This window comes from Cydia pomonella, chromosome 23, assembly GCF_033807575.1.
Source record: "Cydia pomonella isolate Wapato2018A chromosome 23, ilCydPomo1, whole genome shotgun sequence".
Lineage (NCBI taxonomy): Eukaryota > Metazoa > Arthropoda > Insecta > Lepidoptera > Tortricidae > Cydia > Cydia pomonella.
In genome coordinates this window covers 1,871,102-1,893,949 of record NC_084725.1, presented here as the reverse complement: position 1 = coordinate 1,893,949, position 22,848 = coordinate 1,871,102, and the positions used below count along the sequence as shown (strand labels likewise).

General features: G+C 38.3%; 1 protein-coding gene across 2 annotated transcripts in view; it reads right to left on the bottom strand.

The window, feature by feature from the left end:
• Positions 1–22,848, bottom strand: part of LOC133530696 (muscle calcium channel subunit alpha-1-like) — a 126,329-nt gene that overhangs the window by 9,475 nt on the left and 94,006 nt on the right. For both annotated transcript variants that reach the window (XM_061868713.1, XM_061868715.1), the window contains 17 exons: positions 20,731–20,811; positions 20,251–20,349; positions 18,968–19,174; positions 18,338–18,437; positions 17,444–17,628; positions 15,029–15,126; positions 14,297–14,385; positions 13,405–13,545; positions 12,779–12,944; positions 12,052–12,060; positions 10,517–10,682; positions 9,340–9,445; positions 8,087–8,168; positions 7,377–7,469; positions 5,180–5,220; positions 2,050–2,126; positions 433–539 (listed from right to left, as the gene is read on the bottom strand). In XM_061868713.1, coding sequence (XP_061724697.1) covers positions 433–539; positions 2,050–2,126; positions 5,180–5,220; positions 7,377–7,469; positions 8,087–8,168; positions 9,340–9,445; positions 10,517–10,682; positions 12,052–12,060; positions 12,779–12,944; positions 13,405–13,545; positions 14,297–14,385; positions 15,029–15,126; positions 17,444–17,628; positions 18,338–18,437; positions 18,968–19,174; positions 20,251–20,349; positions 20,731–20,811 — 1,847 coding nt within the window. The remainder of the gene's footprint in view (positions 1–432; positions 540–2,049; positions 2,127–5,179; positions 5,221–7,376; positions 7,470–8,086; positions 8,169–9,339; positions 9,446–10,516; positions 10,683–12,051; positions 12,061–12,778; positions 12,945–13,404; positions 13,546–14,296; positions 14,386–15,028; positions 15,127–17,443; positions 17,629–18,337; positions 18,438–18,967; positions 19,175–20,250; positions 20,350–20,730; positions 20,812–22,848) is intronic.

The window sequence follows — 22,848 nt, the reverse complement described above, 5'->3', positions numbered from 1 at the left end:
TAGTACCCCACAGGTATGGGTTTGATGAAAAAAGATTGAGTTACAGTTCTAAGTATGAGGAACCCCCAAAATTTATTGTTTTTTTTTCTATTTTTGTGTAAAAATCTTAATGCTGTTCATAGAATACATCTACTTACCAAGTTTGAACAGTATAGCTCTTATAGTTTCGGAAAAAAGTGGCTGTGACATAAACGGACAGACAGACGGACATGACGAATCTATAAGGGATCCGTTTTTTGCCATTTGGCTACGGAACCCTAAAAAGTGCTTGTTGCTAGGCCTATTTGGATAAATAATATATTGACTTTGACTTTGACTTTGCAATTTGATCTAACTACAGTAACTTTGCCCACAATCAAATCGATTGTGGGCAAAGTTACTCCACTTCTAAGTTACCCAAGTGAACAAACTTATTTTAAGCTATGTTCTTACGTGTCCATCGCCTCCTGGGAGAGGCCCAGCGCCTCCTGCATCTCATGTGAGGTACTCTGGAGAAAATCGCGGTCGCAGTATTTGCCGAGACCCTGCTCTGTCAAAACCTGTAAAATATTGAAAATATGTCAATAATTAGATGTTCAACGATGTCACTTTATTCTCATTCATCTGTGCCTCTCGGTTGCGCCAGTATATATACGGACAAGGCCGCGAGAAATGCACGATAACTTAATGACATCATTTAAATATCATTCTGATGTCAGTCTACGTTCTATTAGTTGGCCTCTATATATTACAAGTTGTTAGTGCAGACATACACAATAGGGTAAACCGTCTATTACTGGCCACCCTCCAATTACTGGCCACCTTATACTAAAATGGCTAACATAAGAATTATATTTATTTACACAATTAAAGTAAACTAAATAACTATCGTTCTGATGATTAACTTAGATTGTGTGATTATTAAACAGAATCCCTTTTAGAATAAGGTGACCAGCAATTGGAGGGTGGCCAGTAATAGACGGTTTACCCTATGTGTGTTAACATTTATAATCAGCTACCACGACATATAAAAAATAGGAAAAGAGACTTAGTTTTAAAAAAAGCTTACAGTTTTCCTTGTTACCAATTGTTTTTATTATATTAATGAATACTATAACTTTGAGTCTACATTTTAGGAGCCTATACATATGTAAACTTTCTGCATGATAGAATGTTGTATATATTATTATAAATATTGCATGTTTTTCTTATTTTATAAGTACATAATAATGCAGTGCCCTAACAGGGTTTGTGGTAAACGTACTGTTTTCTGGCTTTAACACCTATTGGTAAACCCACAAAAGCAATCAATAAATGAATTATGTCCGACCGCCATATTAATTAGGACTCACACATACCCGCCGCCAAATAGCAGCTCCTTGTACAGTGCCATCTATTGTATTTGCGCGACAACATTGTGACAGTAGGCACTTTACGCGACTTTTTCTATTGGCCTCGATGTACGGACAGGCTCACAGATAGGCGGACAGCGCCATCTCTGAGAAATTCGGTGAGACAGACGGACACTTCATAGAGACAGATCATTAGGACAACAACCTATGGAGTGTGGAATTAAGAGGAGTGGCATCTTTTATGGTAGAACTGTTGCAAAAGTGTCCAGCTGTCAGCTATAAATAATAGTTCCAAATCTCACCAGAGTAGCGCTAGAGTAGCTAAGAACCTAGGCGTTATTGACGGAGTGAATTGCGCTGTCTATGATTTGATTTTTTCGTTCACGTACTCTAGGTATTGTAGCGTCACCTATTTAAGGTTTTTTGATGACACTTTTTGGTATATGCAGATTCCTTTCCTTACCTCCACCTTCCGTACAACAACCAGTCTAATCGCTCCAAGCAAGACTGTGACGCCGCCCTAGTTGGGTGTGGGGACATATTGTTTATTTAACAGTTGGCAGACTGCATCGTTGGCACTTGATAGTTCATATTTTCACCACGTCGTTCTTTGGCGTCGCTTGTATTTCACCCACCACAAACTTCACAATAATGTGGGCAATATCTCTTAAATTATGAAAATAACTTTTCAACCTTAAGAATCCTAACGAAAACTTACACGAGCAATAAGCGTCTCCGCCGGGTTCTCTACACAATAAGGCACGTTGTTGTTCGGGCTCGACCTTTGGTCATGACCTGAAATAACGAACATAAATGTTACACACACTTTTTTTTTTTTTTCTTTATTGAAAGAGCTTTGTCACTGAGTGACGATGTCGCTCTGTAAGTACTACATAAATCTTAACGTCTACTTAAGCCTACATTTACCAACTTATAAATTAGGTTTGCAGCCTCTGACAGCGGCTGGGATAATATATGATTACATCCACCAATCCTAAAAAAGTTAACGTCCTCAATCTCTCGGCGAACTGATACACACACTTTAAGAAGGTTAGGTTAGGTTGCCTGGAATCGCTCTTAAGCGATAAGACCGTCTGTTACATCTATCCAGCCCGCGTACCCAACACGCCAATCGTGGCGAACGAAACGCAACTGTCGCTGTCGGACTAATATGAGAGGGTGATAGAGTGAGATGACTACGCTACGGAGCGTTAACGATTGTCATGTTGGGTCTCTTTATTTATCTTTCTCTACACGTGTTGAACACTGGGTAAGGTGTGCAATAAAGAGTATTGTATTATATTACACACATTTTGTCTGCAGGGCTATAAATCCGCTAACCGCGAAAATCGACGTTCGTCAATTGCGGGCATTTTTCTCTGTCACTCTCATTACGTATTAATGAGAGTAAAAGAGAAAGGTCCCCGCAATTTGCGAATTTCGGTTTTCGCTGTAGGCCCCCAGGGGGCTGATTTTTGAATATGGAAAATCTGTGGAAGACGGCGAATTGATATTTTAGAAATACGAGCAATAGAAATTGGGAATCTAGTGGTACTGAACACTCGTTTTCAATTATATTAGTAGAATTTGAATAGTAGATAAATTGAAGGGAATTACACGAAATCGAGCCGAGCACTAAAAATTCAAAAATCGGCTCCCAGATCGTTAAACGTGGCTCGCGAGAACCAGTATCTGAACTCTCAAAAATGAACATAAAGTCAAATATATTTAAATATTTTTTTCGTAGCTCTTTTAAATTCTATATTCACTTATTTTGCCTACGGCTAGAGTCTGACTATAGCAGCCTACCTACTGAGGTGGAGATGAGCGGAGATAAGAGGAGACATGCGGGAATTAACCAATAGCATTGCTTGTAATCCACACGTCTTCTCCGCTCCGCTTCGCTGGATTATACTCAATGCTATTGGTTGATTCTCGCATTCAGGCACTTGCTGACTCAACTTACACGGATTCTAGTATCCTTACTATTTTTTTTAATACTACGTCGCTGGCAAACTAGCATACGGCTCGTCTGATGGTAAACGGTCACCGTAGCCTATGGACGCTTGCAACTCCAGAGGTGCTACTATGCGCATTGCCGACCCTAACCCTCCGCACCCTCGTTGAGATCAGGCAACCTTACTCAGCGGCAGGAACACAACACTATGAGTAGTGTTGTGTTGTTGCCGCGGGGTTAATTTTTTTCCTGAGCGATTATTATTTATTCTCTTTATCAAAAAATAGTTGTTGGAAACCCTTATTCGTTTTGAAAGACGAAAGACGTTGGATAACCAACGATATCTTACACCATTAAGTTAAAGCGGAATAAACTTTTTTTTTTTTTTTGTTAATTTTTATTTTACCGTTCTTTCGCCCATGCATTATTTATGTATCCATGCCAAATTGCAGCTTTCTAGCACTAACGATCACGGAGCCAAGCTGCGGACGGACGGACAGACGGACAGGGCGATACTATAAGGGATCCTAGTTGACTACGGAACCCTAAAAAGCTTAAATTTTTAAGATAGAGATAGAAACACCAACTTTTTCGAATGTGAAAAATATTATAAAGGTAGGTACTTATCATTAATTTAGTAATATTTGTTTAAATTTGTGTTAATGTATGTAGTAAGTGTAAACGCCACATTAAAACAGTTAATGTATCTGTAAAATCGCCGTTAGTAAAAAATAGCATTATTAAATTTAATAAAATACTTACCAAGCATAAATAAACAAACAGTAAAATATACATACCAATTAATTCATTACATAAATCTGCATACATTTAATATGTATTAAACATAATGATTTTTGATTACCAACCAAAACTCACTTATCTAATAAATTACGCGAAAGTAACATCCTTTTGTGTCCATAAATAAGGTGGACCTTTTTACATGCGTATTCCGAACTAAACAGGAGAAGTCAAGAGGAAAGTGCTACGAAAAATGTATGGTCCGTTAAAGGAGCTTGACGGTAGCTACCTGCAGCGCATGAACCATGAACTTGAAGCTCTTAGGTGGATGAGGAAGTATACCAACTGATCGCGACAACTGGAGGAAGATATTGGAGGAGGCCAAGGACCACAAAGGGTTGTAGCGCCATTGGAAGTAAGAAGTAAGTAATTCCGAAGACAATGTACGAATATGTTAGATTGACACTGATATGACGATGCAGGAACAGGAAGAAAGGTCTGGGACAAAATACGGTTGGCTGTGCATAGAGGGGTGTTGGTGCCTACAATTATGTGTGGTAGCGAAAGTTAGGTATGCAGTGAATGCAGTAGAAATTAGAGCGTTGAGAAGTGTATGAGATTACAAGATAGAATTAGGAACAGTGTGATAAGGGAAAAGTGTGGACTGAACGAAGATGTAGTGACAAAATTTGAGAAAGTTATGTTGAGATGGTTTGGACACGTGGAAAGAATGAGTGAAAGAAGACAACAAAGAGGGTATAGGGGAGAAGTAGAAAAGGGAGCAGGAAGGTGTTGACCTCAGCGGATTTTCTCTCATCAAATAGATCTTGAAGAAAGACTAGGTCAAGATCATCCTAAGCCGGCGATCGTGTATGAAGCGAAAAAGGTAAGGCTCGTTGCCAGTGGAAATCCGTGGTATCTGCCTACTTCTCTGGGAAATAGGCATGATGATATGTATGTAGAAAGGTCTTGAGAAGTACATGACAGACATGCAGAGAAGTACAGTCAGCAATAAAAATGTGTGTCAAAAAAACAGTAAATTGTTTAGGGTCAAATACGCATTCCGTAATTTAAGTGAGTTTTCGTTGTTAACTGGGAATGATAATTTAATATTGATATAATATTGAATCACAACACACTAAAATGGACTTACGTCTGCCTCTCATCGTCTGCATTAAGTCATTCGATGTTTTTCTGCGAACATTCATCCTTTATTTACTATTTCTTGATTTTAATGTGCCATGATTGAGATTGAAAAGAACAGTTTCAATACAACAACAATTAAATGACAATGAACTAATAAAATGAAAATATTAAGAGGCAACAGGAGTGGTCATTTCTCCATACAAACGTACTCGACTGTTTCCTCCGTGGTTTTTTGAAGATAGAACAATGATTCTTTTTCGACACAGATTATTGTTATTTATATCTGTGTAAACAGTCGAGTACGAAATATTTTTGAGATTTTTACGCAGGATTTTTCGCCTAACCTGGCGTTGTCCTTATCGCTCTAGTTTTAGGAGCTGCTTTCGTTGGCGAAACAAATAAAAAACAAGAATTTAAATCTCATCTCTCGTATCCTGTTAAGAGTCACGAATCCGCCGCCTAAAAGCCGCTCCTATACAATTGAAGTTACGCTCTCATTTTAACGACATGCTTCTGCTTCTTCCTTGCGTTGTGCCGGCATTTTTGCCACGGCTCATGGGAGCCTGGGGTCCGCTTGACAAATGATATATAAGTAGCTTTGCTCTGTTATCTAGCTCCCTTCGTTTAATTACAAAGGTAAACAGACTGGTTACACAGAGATGATTGTGAGCATTTCTCTGGGTATTCTACTGCGGTATCGATATACGGGCAAAAACGGGACAGGTACAAAAATACGGGACGCGATCCTGGCATACCGTGACAATCCCGTATACACGGCACGTGTGGCAACCATAATTATACCAGATACTTGAATGTTTTTTTCAAATTTCATGTTTTTTTTTTTTCAGAATTTAGTTTTAAAATAAAAGCGTGGCTTCAACTGTATGTGCGACGGCTAGGTTCTAATGACTAAAATAAAAAAGAGTTGACCAATTTAGCATCTCTGGTAAAATGTATGAATTCTGATGAAGCCAACTCTGTACAAACTCTGCAGTGCCAATGCGGAATTACTACCATAAACTAAGATAGATGTCTTATACGAAGAAAAGCGACCAAGGTCGCGTAGCCAACGTGCATATCGTTCACGCTCCGTGGCGAACGAAACGCAACTGTCACAGTCACACTAATATGAAAGAGTGATAGAGAGAGATAGCTACGATACGTTACGGAGCGTGAACAATTGTAACGTTGGCTACGCGGCAAGGCCTCCATTGCCCTCTGGACACGTCGTGGTCTTACTGCCCTTGTCCTACCGATCGGACAAAACCCCATTTTCTCGAGTAGATGTTTTTTTTTTATACTGCGTCGGTGGCAAACAAGCATATGGCCCGCCTGATGGTAAGCAGTCTCCGTAGCCTATCTACGCCTGCAACTCCAGTGGAGTTACATACGCATTGCCGACCCCAAACCCCCCCCCCCCCTCGTTGAGCTCCTAAAGGCTTGCGGCGCCTGTATTTTATTCCTTTAAAAATATGACGTTTAAAGTACCACTTCCACACTTATACCTCGTTTTTTTTGCATTAGAAAAAACTACATGATCTTGACGTGTCTTTTTTTTTTAAATTAAATGAACATAAACGCTGTATAATTATTATATATTGGCTGTGACTTATTTAAAACAGATTTAAAACCTTCTTTCTAATGCCAAAACAAGTATATTTCCTGCAAAGTCGTTGCAGAGTTAGATTAGACGGACTCTCAATGAAATAACGAAACAAAAATGAGATAAATTACATATAGTAAAGCACTATCTAATATTTTATATTATAAGACATGACAATAGCAACTCAGTTTACTAAAGCCCGACCAGAAATATAAATGATCATTGTCAAGAGGACGCTGTTATTTTCATGTAGGTATAAGGTGACAGTTCAGTTGAGTAAGGAAAATTTAGTTCCAATAAATTTCCGCAATATGGTGCGTGATCATATATTACTGGTCAGGCTTTACATTACTTCTCTTAAATTAATAATATCTGGAAAAAACATATAAAAACTCAAAAATGCGCGTTTTTCCAGGGATAAGACCTAGCTAGATCGACTTTTCGCCCCCGAAAACCCCCATATAGAAAAAGTTTAAAGATATTTATTAATATTTACACTGGATCAATCTAAGAATACTTGACTCAGGACGACTTTCTCCACAGATCTATTTCGTCAATAAAAAGAATAATTCGTCTTGTTTTGTAAACAATAATAACTTACTCGATAGCGTGGAATATTTTCTCGGAATCTTTTCCACGAAGTAGTGGTTCCATCGCGATCTCTTCGTCGCTCGGGTGGTGGTCATCGTATTTTCTAGAAAAATTAGAGAAATTTCATTAGAGTGGGACCAAGATAAGTTGGCAGTGATTTTGATAGCCCAGCCTGTGCAAATGTTAAGTAAACGTTATAATTTCGTTGAAATTTTGAACTTTGAATAAGTGACTAAGTGTTCAAATTCAAAAACAAAGCAAATGCTTCTGGGTCTCAGGAGGATACATAAATGCAATGTTTCACCGACCGACGAATTTCTTTGTTTTGCATACTTCAAAACGGTTTCTCAGCAATAGTGACGTCACTATTGCTTGCCATTTTGTTAGGAGCGTTTCGTGAGTACAGTACGATTGTCAGACTTTGACTATCATTTCTGACTATTGTATTGCTTTAATGCAATGGGTCCCATATAGACATTTGATCGTCAAAATAAACCTGATTGACTGATACCATTAATAAACGACGGATGGACGGAGGGACGGGTCAGATAAAAGCCCTTACCAACAGCCCACTTAACACATGTGCCAGAGAAGCATCTGCCAGAAACTCGCGTAGAATCGTTCGTCGTACAACGTGACTACGGAGCGCAGAGCAGTAAGAGTGATTTCACGGAGAAGAAGAAGCCTGTTAAATGTACTGACGTTAAAGTTCAGACTTACGATGTGTCTTCTTCAGGTATTCGGCCATCCATTCCGAACTCTCGTCTCATCATTGAGCCCAAATCTTGCTTTTGTTGAAGATCTAGAAATAAATATATTTAAAAGTTACTGTGTGGCTTTTGCCCAAAAGTAGGATACTGTTTTAAGTTGTTAAAAAAATATTTAGACAAGAGAGTAGGTACCATTTTGTAGTATTTATCTCTCTTTTGTACTAGTTCTCAGCGCGCACAAGTTTTTTGCAGAAATCTCGAAGCATCTGGTTGACGTAACTGGTGACCGAAGAGTTGGTGGCTTCCTCGTACAACGTTGGGATACAACTAGGAAATGCCGCCAGCATCCTTGGTGCAGTGCCTCTAGGGCCTATTTTAGATTTAAGCTAGTTTTTAATAATAATACCTCTGTATATATCTATTATGTACCTAAATAAAGATTTTTTTAGACAATTTTCAATATTCGGGTTCGGGTGATAATGATGGTTAAACATGCATTACAGCCGCAAGCCAGTCCAGACAGGACAACCAAATTGCTAACTTGATCAAAAATTAAATAGGCGTCCATCTCTAATCTTCACACATACACGATTTAAATAGTGGAGGGATTGGCAAGCCAATATCCTTGAATTTCATTCGCGTCCACACCACACAATTAAGTTCACAGTTCCACACAATTAAGTTCACAGTTCCACACAATTAAGTTCACAGTTCCACACAATTAAGTTCACAGTTCCACACAATTAAGTTCACAGTTTTATTCGATTCTGTAAAAAACGGGACAACAGTCTGGATAGGATACCACTTTAGCAACCAAATTGAATCGTGCGACTTAGAGCGTTTCCACATTGTCCTATCCGACATCGAATGTCAGATACGACCACAAAGAAGGCATAGAAGAAGGAATTTAAAGTTTAAAACCGGTTCTTATTTTTTTTTATTGATTGTTTAAATGATAATTGTTCAAAAGATAACCTTAAACCAATAACGAAGGCCTTGATGCCATAGGGCACTCTCTAGCAGCTACTTTTATACAAGGCCTTTCACTTTGACTTGAAAAGAGCCCTTGAGGCTTATTTGTAGAATACATTTTTGAATTTGAATTGGAATGATCATCCAATATCATCGGATGTTGGATGATCGGATCGGACAATGGAAACTCTCTTAAAGACCAACTTTCTACATATTTATTGTAAAATTCATCACATGGACATTACAAGGGATTTCGCTGGTATGAATATATGTATGTATATTATGACTCACTAAGCTTAACAGTCTTTGGTGTCCTTTCTGGCGGTTTGTGCATCTCGACCCGTCTGTGTCTGGAACCTCTGAAGCTCTGTAGCACGCCAAATAGTGGATGGGTTCGCTGCATAAAAATAAATAATACAAATAAATAAATAAATTACAAACCTAAATAAATATCGTAGACAAAGAAAAAGTGACCAACGCCTCCAGTGCCCAGGGCTGGAAACGAACCAGCGTCTTCTGCTATCGCATCAGGTGCCTAAGCCCCTCGGCCACCCGGGCCACGGCGGCATTGGTCGAATTTTTCTAAATATAGGTATGCACAGAGATTTGGAGCCACTTTTTGATATTTAACAAATTAAACACATATCAGTGAAAGAATAAGGATCAAAGTGAAATGGCGTTCTAGAAGTTTTAATCATGTGTCGAAAGATGGCAGTAAATTTACTGTGACTACAAAGTTTTCTTTGACAATCCATCTCTATTTCAAATTCTTTTTGGTATATACATTGTTTTGAGGGCTTATGGTGCCCCCTGTCTGCCTGCAGTAGTGTTTCTACTAGAAATAGGTAACACAAATTAAAATAATTTCTAAGAAATTAATTTAATTTTGTTCCTAATAAAAGCTAGTTTGAAGAAATCTCTTTCAGGAATAAATTCTACTTTGTACATATACTTACATATTTTACTTTGTTATGTTTTTTTGTGTAAACTTGTTTATGTGCAATACATACACACAAATTGACTTAGTCCCACAAAAATCTCAAGTTGTGGGTATTACACGATGATTATTGTATATAAATAAATATAAGAAATATTTGGGGACAATCTTACACAAATTAACTTAGCCCCAAACTAAGCAACGCTTGTACTATAGGCACTAGGCGACGAAATACATACGTATATAGATCAACACATACTTATAGAAAACACCCAAGACTCAGAAACAAATACACAAATATGTCCTTACCGCGGGAGTCTAACCCGGGACCATCGGCTTCATAGGCAGGGTCACTACCCACTGGGCCAGACCATCAATATGATAATAGATGTAGTTAAATACAGAGAAAACATCTATAGCTCAGGATCAAATATCTGTGATAAAAACACAAATAATTGCCCGTACCATGATTCTTACCTGGGAGCTCCTACTTCGTAGGCAGTAAAAATATTTTTTAAATTAAGAACGCACCCGATGGGTAGGCTCAACAACCTCAGCCACAAGCTCATCCAGATTCCCTGATATGGCCCTCTTCAGCTCCGGCCCTGCTTCGTGCAGGGTCCGCAGACCAGCCTGCAGCGTCATCTGGTTGGTCTGGACTGACTCCGCAGCCGCTTGCTCCTTCCTTTTCCTAAACCTTTGGTTGAAAAGAGATGAGTTTATTGACAGGTATTGGTGGTAGGTGAGAGGTGATGTTAATGATATAGAAGAAATGGGGCTTAAAAATGCAAAAGTTGATGTTGAATATTCGTCTTTGAATGGTAGTCATTTAAATTGTTGATATGTTAATGTGAATAATGATGTTACATATGATAAAGATAGAAAACTTTACATTGATGATGTTTTGGTTAGCAATAAAATACTTTACTATAAATATAATTTCAGTTTTAAATTTGGTATGAATAGTTAAAATAGTGTTTGTGTACATGTCTTCTCTGTGTCAAGTATTTACAATCAAATGCAAAATTTTAAAAAAGGTCAAATATAATAAAATAAGCAAGTCCAAACATGCAGAATTTGGAACGCACAAAACTTGAACTCACCAAAACACTCAAAAACAAGGAAAATATAAATGTGTAATCAAAAGTTGTGCAAGTTTAAAAGCAAGTGATTGTAAACAACAAGAAGATAACACTGAGAAAATATGCTTCTTAATGACTAGCTCGTGTCATCCACGATGACGCACAGATTTGTCAATTCTAACCTTTAATCGCTTGACAATACGAGTCAAGGCACGCGTCTTCGTGAATGACACGATCTATAGGTAGCTGAAAAGTTAACATGCTTTAGATCGACTATAATAAATTAAAAGGGCTTAGTTGGACCCAAACTAAAACTATAAAAAGAACAATTTGGGATGCTGATTTTTTTCTATACTATGCTTAAAAACTCGTTATTATCACAAAAGTAAACATGTTAATGGGACCAATTATGAGACATTTAAGAGAAAATTTGGAATATTTTTGATATTTCATCGACACATTAAAAGATGATACCCTATTCGTTCTTTATGTTTTCTATTTCTTTGATGAAAGCTACTGCAATTGGTTGGCTACTGCAATATTATTATCAAACATTGGTTTTCTGCTCCAGTCATGGGATGTATTGCGCCATTAATTTTCAATCCACAAATATAATGAAAAATGAAACTTAAGCAGCTCTTTGGCTCTTGTTTATGGTCAAATGTTGACAGCGTTTAAAACTGATGGTAAAATACTTGCTTTACAGGATTTCTCTAAACCCTCCCATTACTGGTGCCAGTCCCGTCATAAGGGCGTTGTTATATAATATGTATGCTTCAGCATCTCATGAAGTAGCAACTAACATAGTGCAAAATAAATCAATGAAAACATCTGATTGCAAATCAACCCTAAAATTGCAAAAAGGGGAGAGAAAAAAGTAAAACGACACTCGTTGGCAAAAAAAACTCAAAACGTTGCCAAGGGTAAGCAAATATTACAGCGGATCGGTCTTCGATATAGTTGCTTAGTACTGAATAGACTTACGCATGGTTCCTATAAAATAAAAATTGTGTATTAATGTAATGAAGATGAAAATTAAGAACATTGAACAACACTATAATCTACAAAGAAATTTACAGAATTCTATCTACGCACATAGCAAACGACAGTTGCTCTCTCTAACAGAGTGCAATAGAAGCTTACTACTCTAACAACTAGAATATAATAAATAAATAAGTAAACATTCGGACCCAGATAAGTCCTTAAACTTGGACCGGGATATGTCCTTAAACTACGTCCAAAAGAGAGGTATTGGCATTGTGAATGTCATCTCGCTTAGTGTGGTAGGGCACAGCACAGAGGATGTCATTCCAGATCTAGAGCAGAGCCCAACTGGGGAAGTATCTCCACCTTACAGAAAACTACAGCAAAATAACACTATACCCTACTCATAGTGTTTTCCTGCCGGTGAGTATGGCTGCTAGAGCTGAACGAGGGTGTTAGGGTCGGCAGCGAGCATGTAACTCCTCTGGAGGCTACAGAGACTGTTTGCCATCAGGCGGGCCGTATGCTTGTTTGCCACTGAACTACGACAACGATTTTGCAGGAAATTTAAGTATAATAATAGATAAAACTACCATTTATTTCATATGTACAAATGTTTATTGTCGCAGTGCAACAAAGTGACAGATAATTGATAATAAAGACTGAACGTAGAATGGCAATGTGCGGATATCTAAAGACGTTGTAATAAAAATAATTAAAAAGTTACCTCCTAAAGTAGTCTTGTATGAGGAATGTAGCGTAGAATTTTCCAACGGTGATCTCGTTGGGGTCACCAGGGGGTGGGACCACCTGGTCGAGAACCTTATTGGATGTGCGTTTCCACACCCTTTTGATGATGGCTCGCAGCTCAGTGTTGCAGTCGTCTATGATGCCTAAATAAATATTGGAAAATATGTAATACAATTTATTGACTCGTTTCAAAACGGAAAACTGAGATATAAAAAAAAAAGCAAAATGTCTGTTAAGATAAGTAAAAATATCTGAGAGTCCGAGCTTTGCTCGGAATACATATAAAAACTCTAAAATGCACGTTTTCCCAGAGATAAAACCTAGCTACATCGATTTTTGCCCCCCAAAACCTCCCTACACCAAATTTCATCGAAAAACAAAAACCAAAAAATATTTCATAAAATAATTTGATTTGTTTGTTAGTTGTATAGGAGAAAGCATTTTGATAAACGAAAGTAAAACTACTACATATAATAAATAAAAAAACATTTCCAAAAAGGAAGTTTCCTTTGTTTACTGTGAAATTTTCCTGAAATTTCATAGAACTTTTTGGAACTTTCCGTTACTAGCACATCTGTAGCTTTGTATTTCTTAGATAATTACCGACTGTCTTGATCCCCAGCTGTGTCCTCACCACCGCAAACAAAGTTGCATTAAAGTTGACTGTCCCGTCCGAGTTCAGTGGCATGTTCATCGAGACGAGACGCTTGCAGGCCGTCCGGTGGGGACATAGTTTACCAAAGCCTAGGGAAACAATACGTAAATTCAGACCAAGCAAATAGAGCACCGATTTGTAAGCGACAGAGTGTGAAACTGCCACAATAAAAGTGAAAATTGTATTATACAGAAGCAAAGTCACAATATCCGATTGTCTTCCTAAAGCTGTATCTTCCACTGAAGACTATTCTATCTATCCACAGGTAAAAAGTGGATTATTGCTGATTTTGCTTCTATATGACTCAATTATTTTTCTCGCCATCTCTTCCTGGTCCTGCCCCGCCCTCGCTTCTTTACTGGCATCCACTTGGTGGCCATGTTAGTCCGCCTATGAGATAGAGAATGCGAAAGACGAGGCCGGTGCAGTCCCATTTGAGCTTGGCTGTTTTTTTGCTAATGTCAGCATTGCCGGTGATCCGGTGGTTATGTTCCGGATGCGATCGGTCCTTTTAACAGTTAATATGCTGCGCTCCTTAGCGCGTTGCAAGACTTCCAGTTTTGACTTCTGATTCTCTGCAAGTGACCAAATTTGCGCACCGAAGGTTAAGTTTATACACATGTCGACGGCTTTTCGCTTAAGTGACAGTGGAAGGTTTCTTCATTAGCTCTTTTATGGACCAGTAGCCCTTCCAGGAATTATCAACCCAGCGTTCTACCTCTTTGTCCTGCCTGTTGCTGAAGGAAGCACAAAATCGGGAGCTATGGAGAACGAGGGAAGAGGCCTTTGCCCAGCAGTGGGACACTTTAAATAGGCTAAAAAAGGATGCATTTTTTTTACCTAGAGGTGGATTTATTTTTCTGAGTAACTGGACCACGTCCAAATGTTTGATCCTCCCCTTTGCATCTGGGTCGTATTCGCTCCATAATCTGAAATGTTGAGTTATGGTTCAAGGCATTTATACCTACTAAAATAAGGTCGCTAAGAACAAAAAAATTTGTACATTGGTTCGCCATTTCCTATCTTTTTTTGAAGTGAAAACTTCTTTAGCGGCGCTGTGCACTTTTTGTGATGGGGGATTAAACTCGCGACAGGTCACGTGACGACAGATTCGTCAGATTGAAAATTTGTAAGACGGACACGTGACCTGATCGAAAAACTGTTACAATGTCATTGAAGCCAGTAGACCGCCGGCGCGGCGTAGGAGAGGAAGTATTGTATTTTACCACATAAATGATAGTACTTTTATACTGATAATTAAAGCAATTCGTGCAAAATTATTCCCTAACATCAAAAATGCACAACGTTAATATTCAAGTTTTCACTTCTGCCGGCACTCCCGGAGTGCAACCTGTTGTTTTTTTATGCCACATCATAGGCGAACAAGCATACGGCACAACAAAAACAGTAAAACAGAGGGCCTACCGAGAACCACGTTCGACGTGTTGCCTCCCTGTCACATTTACGTACGAATTTACAAGTGCGACAGAGAGGCAACACGTCGAACGTGGTTCGCGGTAAGCCCTCAGTAGCAATGAAAAGGTATAATTGGCTAAACATTATGTCATTTACCTAACAAACTCATCAAGGTGATGCGGTCCCAGGATCGACCAATCTCTGGTTAAATAGTCAAAGTTGTCCATAATGACGGCTACGAACAAGTTAATGATCTGAAACAAACGTCTTTGCTTTAGAAAAAAACTTAATGAAATAAATTCAGCATAAAAATTGCTGTTTCCAAAACCATCGTGCTTCGAGCCCATTGTATGCAAGAAGATGAAAAGTAATATAACTAAATGCATAGATAGTGGTTTTGGTCGCTGTTTGGCTCAACGAAAATCACGTTTGTATCGGAATACCAATACCAATAAGTAAAGGCCCTCTTGATTGTTCAAAAACTGATGACAAAGTTGCATTTTATCCACATGTGGGGCAAAGTAATCAAATGCAAGTTTTGAGTTGTGTCCTTATGTTGGCTGGTAGAATAATTGAATGATGATTTTGGATGATTAATATTTAATAACATTCATTTTGAATTGATTTGCTTTGATTTTGTTTGATATTTTACAGTTAGTATTTTCACAGTATTTGGTGTGGTGAAAAATTAAGTGTTTCACATGGAGGCAAAGTTTGTTTAACCCTCGTGCTTTGAAACCCTCGCAACACTCAAGATTCCACTTCCCGAACCACTCGCTACGCTCGTGGTTCAAATTTGGGATCTTTCCCTTGCTCGGGTATCAATGCACGGTGCTCACGAGGAACCCGAAAGATTTTAACCACGCACTTCTGAGGCCAAACGAAGGAAAAAATGTTATATGTGATTCAGTTAATTAAGCCAAAAAAAATTTTTTTTTGTTTCTTTTTTTTTTTAATATTGAACGTATTTGTACACAAAAAGTTAATGTTATGGTAAAACTGGCACTGAAATATTTTTTTAAGATTTTTTTTTGTAAAAACTAGTTCTTGCAAACATTTTAATGTATTGGTATATGGAATTTATTTTCTGAATTAAAATTATTGAATTGAATTGAATTGAATTGAAAGGTTGCTTGTCACTTTCTGACATCTATCAATAAGAATATTTAGACTTATACGCCCCATGATGGCATCATCGCGATCAAAAAGGCGTTTTGCGCTAAGTTACGATAAGAAGATGTTTTTTTTTACATTGGTATTAACTCTGAAACTAGGCAAAATCCAGAAAGTTTATATGACATTTTAGTCTCTAAATATGATCAGTAATACACTGTCAAAATCTTTCGGTTTCCTCATGTAGCACCGTGTATAAGCACGAGCGGTTAAACAACATCTTTGTAAAACAAATAACTATTATCCTCGCTCAGCGCAGCTATAGTGGAAACAGCTCAGCGGAGCGAGGTTTTTGTACATCCAAAACAAAAGAAGGATGTGTGCGAGGAATGTGTTGTGAGGGATGTGTTGCGAGGAAGGTGGTGTGAGGGATGTGTTGCGAGGAAGGTGTTGCGAGGGATGTATTGCGAGACGTAAGCAGCGGCCAGTAGCGCGCGCTGCGCTTTCGCCTCACCGCATCACGCTCGCTTATTTCAAAAGAACGCGCTACACATCCTCGCGCCGCTCAGCTACCTGGCACATCCCTAGTGGAAACATTCACAACGTTCCACATCCTGCACCGCTCTACCACCTCGCGTCTTTGATAGAAACGCCATGCCAGTCGTGTGCGGCAATGCAACGAATGTACGAAGGTTGGTATTGAGCTAAAGGTGCGCGTATCACGCGTTGACGTCTTTCGCGAACAAAGGCTTAAGAGATGGGCCCCACTGGTGCGTTGTATTGTGTTTCGGCCCAAGCGGCGTCGCAACGTCAACGTTGCGTCATTTTATATGTCGGAGAACGACAGAATTATGCCATCTATCGCCTTCAAGAGGCTATTCATCACACCATATTTGACAAATAGAGCAAGCTAGGGTGTTACGTTACACTTGAGTGGCGTTAGACGCAGTACTGCCAAAGCGTCATAGAGTGCGCTGTTAAAACAATTGAAATCGAGAATAAATGAAGTTATGCTGTCTATCATTCTGCAGACGGAAACGAGAAAAGATGTCGGTGGCGGGTCCTGGGTCTAACCCACTGGCTTGCTCAAGATAAGGAATGTAACGTGTGCTATGATTTGTAACCAATCTTGCCCAATAAAGACTGAGTTGAACATCGTGTTTCATTGAAAGCCGTCGTCATCCACTATTGAAGGTTCTGATGTACTGTCGCTAGTATGATACGCCAACATCACCCCAGTGTCACATAATTAATTCATTAGAGATATAAAAAATCCCACAGACCTTACGGATCCAGCCGCCCGTACACTTCGCGGGGACTGGACCCAAAATTTTAAACGCAAAAAAAAAAGTATGATACGCCCACGATTCCCGAGATATATATATATATTTATGACATGCCACATTAAATACGTTGGGATGAAGCGACGCAACGCACCAGTGAGGGTAACTTGCTTACCAAGAACGTGCAGAGCAGTGAAAACGAGATGAAGTAAGGAAACGCGAGCCAGTTGCCGCAGCCAGTTCCGTCCGGATCTATGATACTCTTATTTTCATTATTCGGGTTGTAGCAACCGGCCGGTTCGTTGGGACGCTCTTTATTGTTCCGGGACAGCGCCATCATGATTTCTTGCCATGCTTCGCCTAAAAATAATGATGAGAACATTGATTATTCATTTGAAAACATTCAGTGCCAGCGCGAGCTACAAGTAGGTACAGTCAGCATCAAAAGTAGCGGATCAAACAAGGTTTCAAAATTATCTACCATTCTGTAACAGCTCAACAAAATGTAGTGGTTCTCTATGTAGAAAAATTAAGGCGTTAAAAGAATTTTAGAGATTTTTCAATGTTTGGAAGGAATATGTTATAAGGAATATCAGATACTTTTGGCGCGTTGTTTCATCCGCTACTATTGATGCTGACCCTACCTACGAGCCTACGAGGATAGCTAATAACAAGGGAAAAACCGCATGTAGCGAAAAGCGCATACAACCAGGGAACACACAGAAAAAACCTCCGTATTTGAACCTCTCAACTCTCTTCAAGGGCACGCCGCACAGCATGATCTCAGGTATTGTTGTAGGGTATGTACTAGCTTTGAAGAGTACGAACGAACCATGCTCCTCAGCATACCTCTCACACATCGAAATGAGTTGCCGTAACGAGTCGCTCGACGGACCCAACAATATCTATAGTTAAGCTATATAGTTCGTGTCATCGATGTCGCGCAGATTTTTCAAATCTAACCTTTAATAACATGACATTACTAGTCAAGTCGCGCGCCTTCGTGAATGACACGATCTATACATAAGTTAAACCATAAAATTAGCCTAAAGAAAGCCAATTTTCTTACCTGTAGCAGATCTGAACAGTGCCATCAACGCAGAACCAAATGATTGGAAATTATTGTGTTCAGTTATGGTTTCACCGTCTACATCTATCTTTCCAAATAGCTGAAATGGAAATAATGCATATTCTTATAATTGTAACAATAATAATCATATATTTTTTTTCAGTAAAAAGTAGCCGAAATTTCATCATCGTCATTTTGATATTTCTGTTTGTTAGAAACTGGCTACATTTAGAATAAGTTTGTAAGAGTTTGCAAAATTTATGAATAAATCTGAATATTAAATCTGGCTCGCGGTCTATTACTTAAAATTGCCGAAGTTTACTTTGAAAGCGTACGCCATAACACTTATAACTGTCCATGGCGCTGTGGACACCACTTAGTTACGTCGTCTTTAGGTGTTCTTGGCGTTCAAAACGTAAATACTGATAACACATTGTGAGGCTTACTTGTGTCAAGACCTACGATCGGTGTCGCGGATGGTCACACTATTGGCCCGGTACGAACTGTCAGAAGAGATCGCGCGCCATTACGGCGTCGAAATGTGATCTATCTAAGCTTGTTTTCCGTGTATTTATGTATTAAATCCTTTACTTAACGATGCATAGTGTTTTCTCCTTTAACAGTACTAACCTGCATTCCAACAACAGCATAAATGAAGAACAATAGCACGATCAGAAGGAATACATAAGGCAGGGCTTGGAAAGACTTGATGAAGGTCCACAGAAGCGTACGGATCCTTTCTCCTCTAGAGAGTAGTTTTATCAATCTCATCGCTCGGAACAATCGGAAGAAGGCCACGTATTTAAGTACAGAACCTTTGCTTTTTTCGGGTGACATCTGAAAAAAATCGATGGTCGTTTTAGAGAACGGTTTCATTGCGAATAGTCTCGACTAACACCTTAGGAGAGTCTCGCTGGGTGGCTGGATCAAGGGTCAGATGCAGAAGGCAAATAGTCTTGGACACGGCGCGGATAATCCGGCGGTTCCACTCTCAGCGCCTCTGCCTGTTAGGTTTTTTATATAATATCATCATCATCTTCCTCGCGTTGTCCCGGCATTTTGCCACGGCTCATGGGAGCCTGGGGTCCACTTGGCAACTAATCCCCAGAATTGGCGTAGGCACTAATAGCTTTTACGCAAGCGACTGCCATCTGACCTTTCAACCCAAACGGTAAACTAGTTCTTATTGGGATTAGTCCGGTTTCCTCACGATGTTTTTTATATAATATTTATTTTTTTATATCACTTTTGACTTTTTGATCCTTTCTATATTTTCAACTATCTGGTCATTATCAATCCATTATATTCAATATAGAATTTATTTAATTTGTCATAGACTTCATCATTAGAACGAAATTAATCCAAACTATCTGCTAAAAAATAAATCTGAGGTATTAGGTAATTAAATAAATTTAACCTTATAAGCTAAATTGATTGTATCAAAATTTTAATATTTGAGTATTGTGTGAATTGTGTCCTATTCTCCAGACTTTTTTTTATACTACGTCGGTGGCAAACAAGCATACGGTCCGCCTGATGGTAAGCAGTTTCCGTAGCCTATGTACGCCTGCAACTCCAGAGGAGTTACATGCGCGTTGCCGACCTTAAACCCCCCTCCCCCTCGTTGAGCTCTGGCAACCTTACTCACCGGCAGGAACACAACACTATGAGTAGGGTCTAGTGTTATTTGGCTGCGGTTTTCTGTAAGGTGGAGGTACTTCCCCAGTTGGGCTCTGCTCTAGATCTGGAATGACATCCGCTGTGCCGTGCCCTACCACACAAAGCGAGCTGACATTAACAAAGCCCATACCTCTCTTAGACTTCCAGAAACAATATAATTTTTTGAGTACCTTAGAAACAGTTGTGAGAACACAAGGTCATTTTACTTATCTTTGGAAAGAGATTGTACTCACTGAGGGATCCATTTCATTGACCTGCGTCACGACGATATCAATAATACTGCCAACGACAATAATGAAGTCAAAAGTGTTCCACGCGTCACCAAAATAGTTCTAGAAAAAAAAACAGTTTAAAGTGATGAAAAATCCGCACTGGTACAAACGCTCAAGAACTATTAGGAGTAAGGAATTAAAATACATTTTAAACCTCCAGATAAATAACGTATAGCAGCGTCTATTTCATTCATGTCTTTATAGCAACTTCTAAAAAGTATGATAAAAGTCTTAGGACCACTTGCACCAGCCAGGGTTAGCCACTAACCCGGGGAAGACCATTAACCTAGTGTTGAGTTGTATTGGTAACCATGGTAACTCCAAGTTTAACTGGTTAACCCCGGTTTAGTGATTGGTGCAAGTGACCCTTAGCATCTCAAACGGACTCTGTAGTATTTTTAAAGCATAATATAAAATTATTAATAGACCACGTAAACTTACCTTAAATTTAAAAGCAGCTAGTTTGAAGACGAACTCCAATGTAAATACAGTTGTTAAAACCATGTTTAAATAATCGAGGAGCTGAAGAAAAAATAACACTTTTATGAGAAACGTGGAAAGTTTATTTAACACAATACTGGCAAATTCTACTAAGTCACTTTTTGGAATATTTATCGATTGTAATAATAAATACTTATTAGGACATTATTACACAAATTGACTAAGGAACACCGTAAGCTAAGGCTTGTGTTGTTTGTCACTCAGACAATTCGATATATTGTCATCTTCGCAAGGCCCCCAGGATGCCTAGCTAAGGAGGTGCGCTACGTCAACGAAACGCTTTGTATAGTTTCTATTTTCCTCCGTGAGCTTCTACGGGTTATCGTCTTATCTATTGTTTAAAAACCGCAAAGGCGCGTGCCACTATGAAAAAATGGGCAGGCCGCATAGGTAGCGTTTATTGAATTACTACTCTATTGAGCACGGAATAAGATTCATTATGAACTAATACAGAATTCTAACAGAATAGCTGTCTGATCTCTATTGGTGCGTCTAAGGTAGGCGACTAAACGCTCTCAAACCAGCTTAACTTGTGACACTGCGATCCGAAACAAAGATACGTATTCGAAGACCTCGCTTGCACTGGTAATGCGAGCGCACGGCTAGCTAGCGCAAAGGAAGCAATGTTATGTTTCTCGAGGAGCAGGTAAAAAACAGGGCCGGATTTTCACACAAATATATTTGGGTGGTTTTACGTTGTTTAATTTAAAGAGATAAAACATAACACTATTTAAATAGTAGGTACACATCTAACAGAATGGGTTTGTGTAATTACAATAATAACGAGATATACTCATTTTTATAATCAACTGTTTAAACCTACCGACCTAGAGTCGAATAACGCTAACTCTTCAGACTTCTAACAGACTGACACTGATTGTATGGTTTGCTTGGAAGATTTAGCGTGATTTGATTCTAAACGGTATACATATTTTGTTTTATATTTATTTATTTCATACGTACAATATTGTGTAGCTATATATAACTTTATTTTTTGTTGACTAATAATAATGTTAATTTATTCATTCAAGATAACAATGATCTTATTTTGTTAGTACAGTGTTAAAAATAATAATAATATAAATTTGTATAACTAAATGTTTTACTAAATGTTGTAGTCTATTATAAAATTATATCTTTATTTTAATCTATTATAATATATAGGTATATATTTAAAACTATTTTAACATTATTTTCTGTGATTTTACCTACAGTCGAATAACGCTAACTCTTCAGACTTCTAACAAACTGACACTGTTTGTATGGTTTGCTTGAAAGAGTTAGCGTGATTTGACTCTAAACGATATGCATATTTTGTTTTATATTTATTTATTTTATGCATACACTATTATGTATATGTTACTTATTTTTTTGTTGACTCATAATATAAATTTGTATAAATGTTTTACTAAATGTGTACTCTATTGTAAATAATATCTTTATTTTAGTGTACATAATTATAACATATAGGTCTATTTTAACATTAGTAGTACGGGAGTGTTAAATGGATATACATATTTATTACTATTTTACCATTGTTTTATTGTTTATTTAAAATTAGCCTGTTTAAAGTTTAAAATTAGCAAACAACTGTTTAAACAGTTGATTATAAAAATGAGTATATCTCGTTATTATTGTAATTACACAAACCCATTCTGTTAGATGTGTACCTACTATTTAAATAGTGTTATGTTTTATCTCTTTAAATTAAACAACGTAAAACCACCCAAATATATTTGTGTGAAAATCCGGCCCTGTTTTTTACCTGCTCCTCGAGAAACATAACATTGCTTCCTTTGCGCTAGCTAGCCGTGCGCTCGCATTACCAGTGCAAGCGAGGTCTTCGAATACGTATCTTTGTTTCGGATCGCAGTGTCACAAGTTAAGCTGGTTTGAGAGCGTTTAGTCGCCTACCTTAGACGCACCAATAGAGATCAGACAGCTATTCTGTTAGAATTCTGTATTAGTTCATAATGAATCTTATTCCGTGCTCAATAGAGTAGTAATTCAATAAACGCTACCTATGCGGCCTGCCCATTTTTTCATAGTGGCACGCGC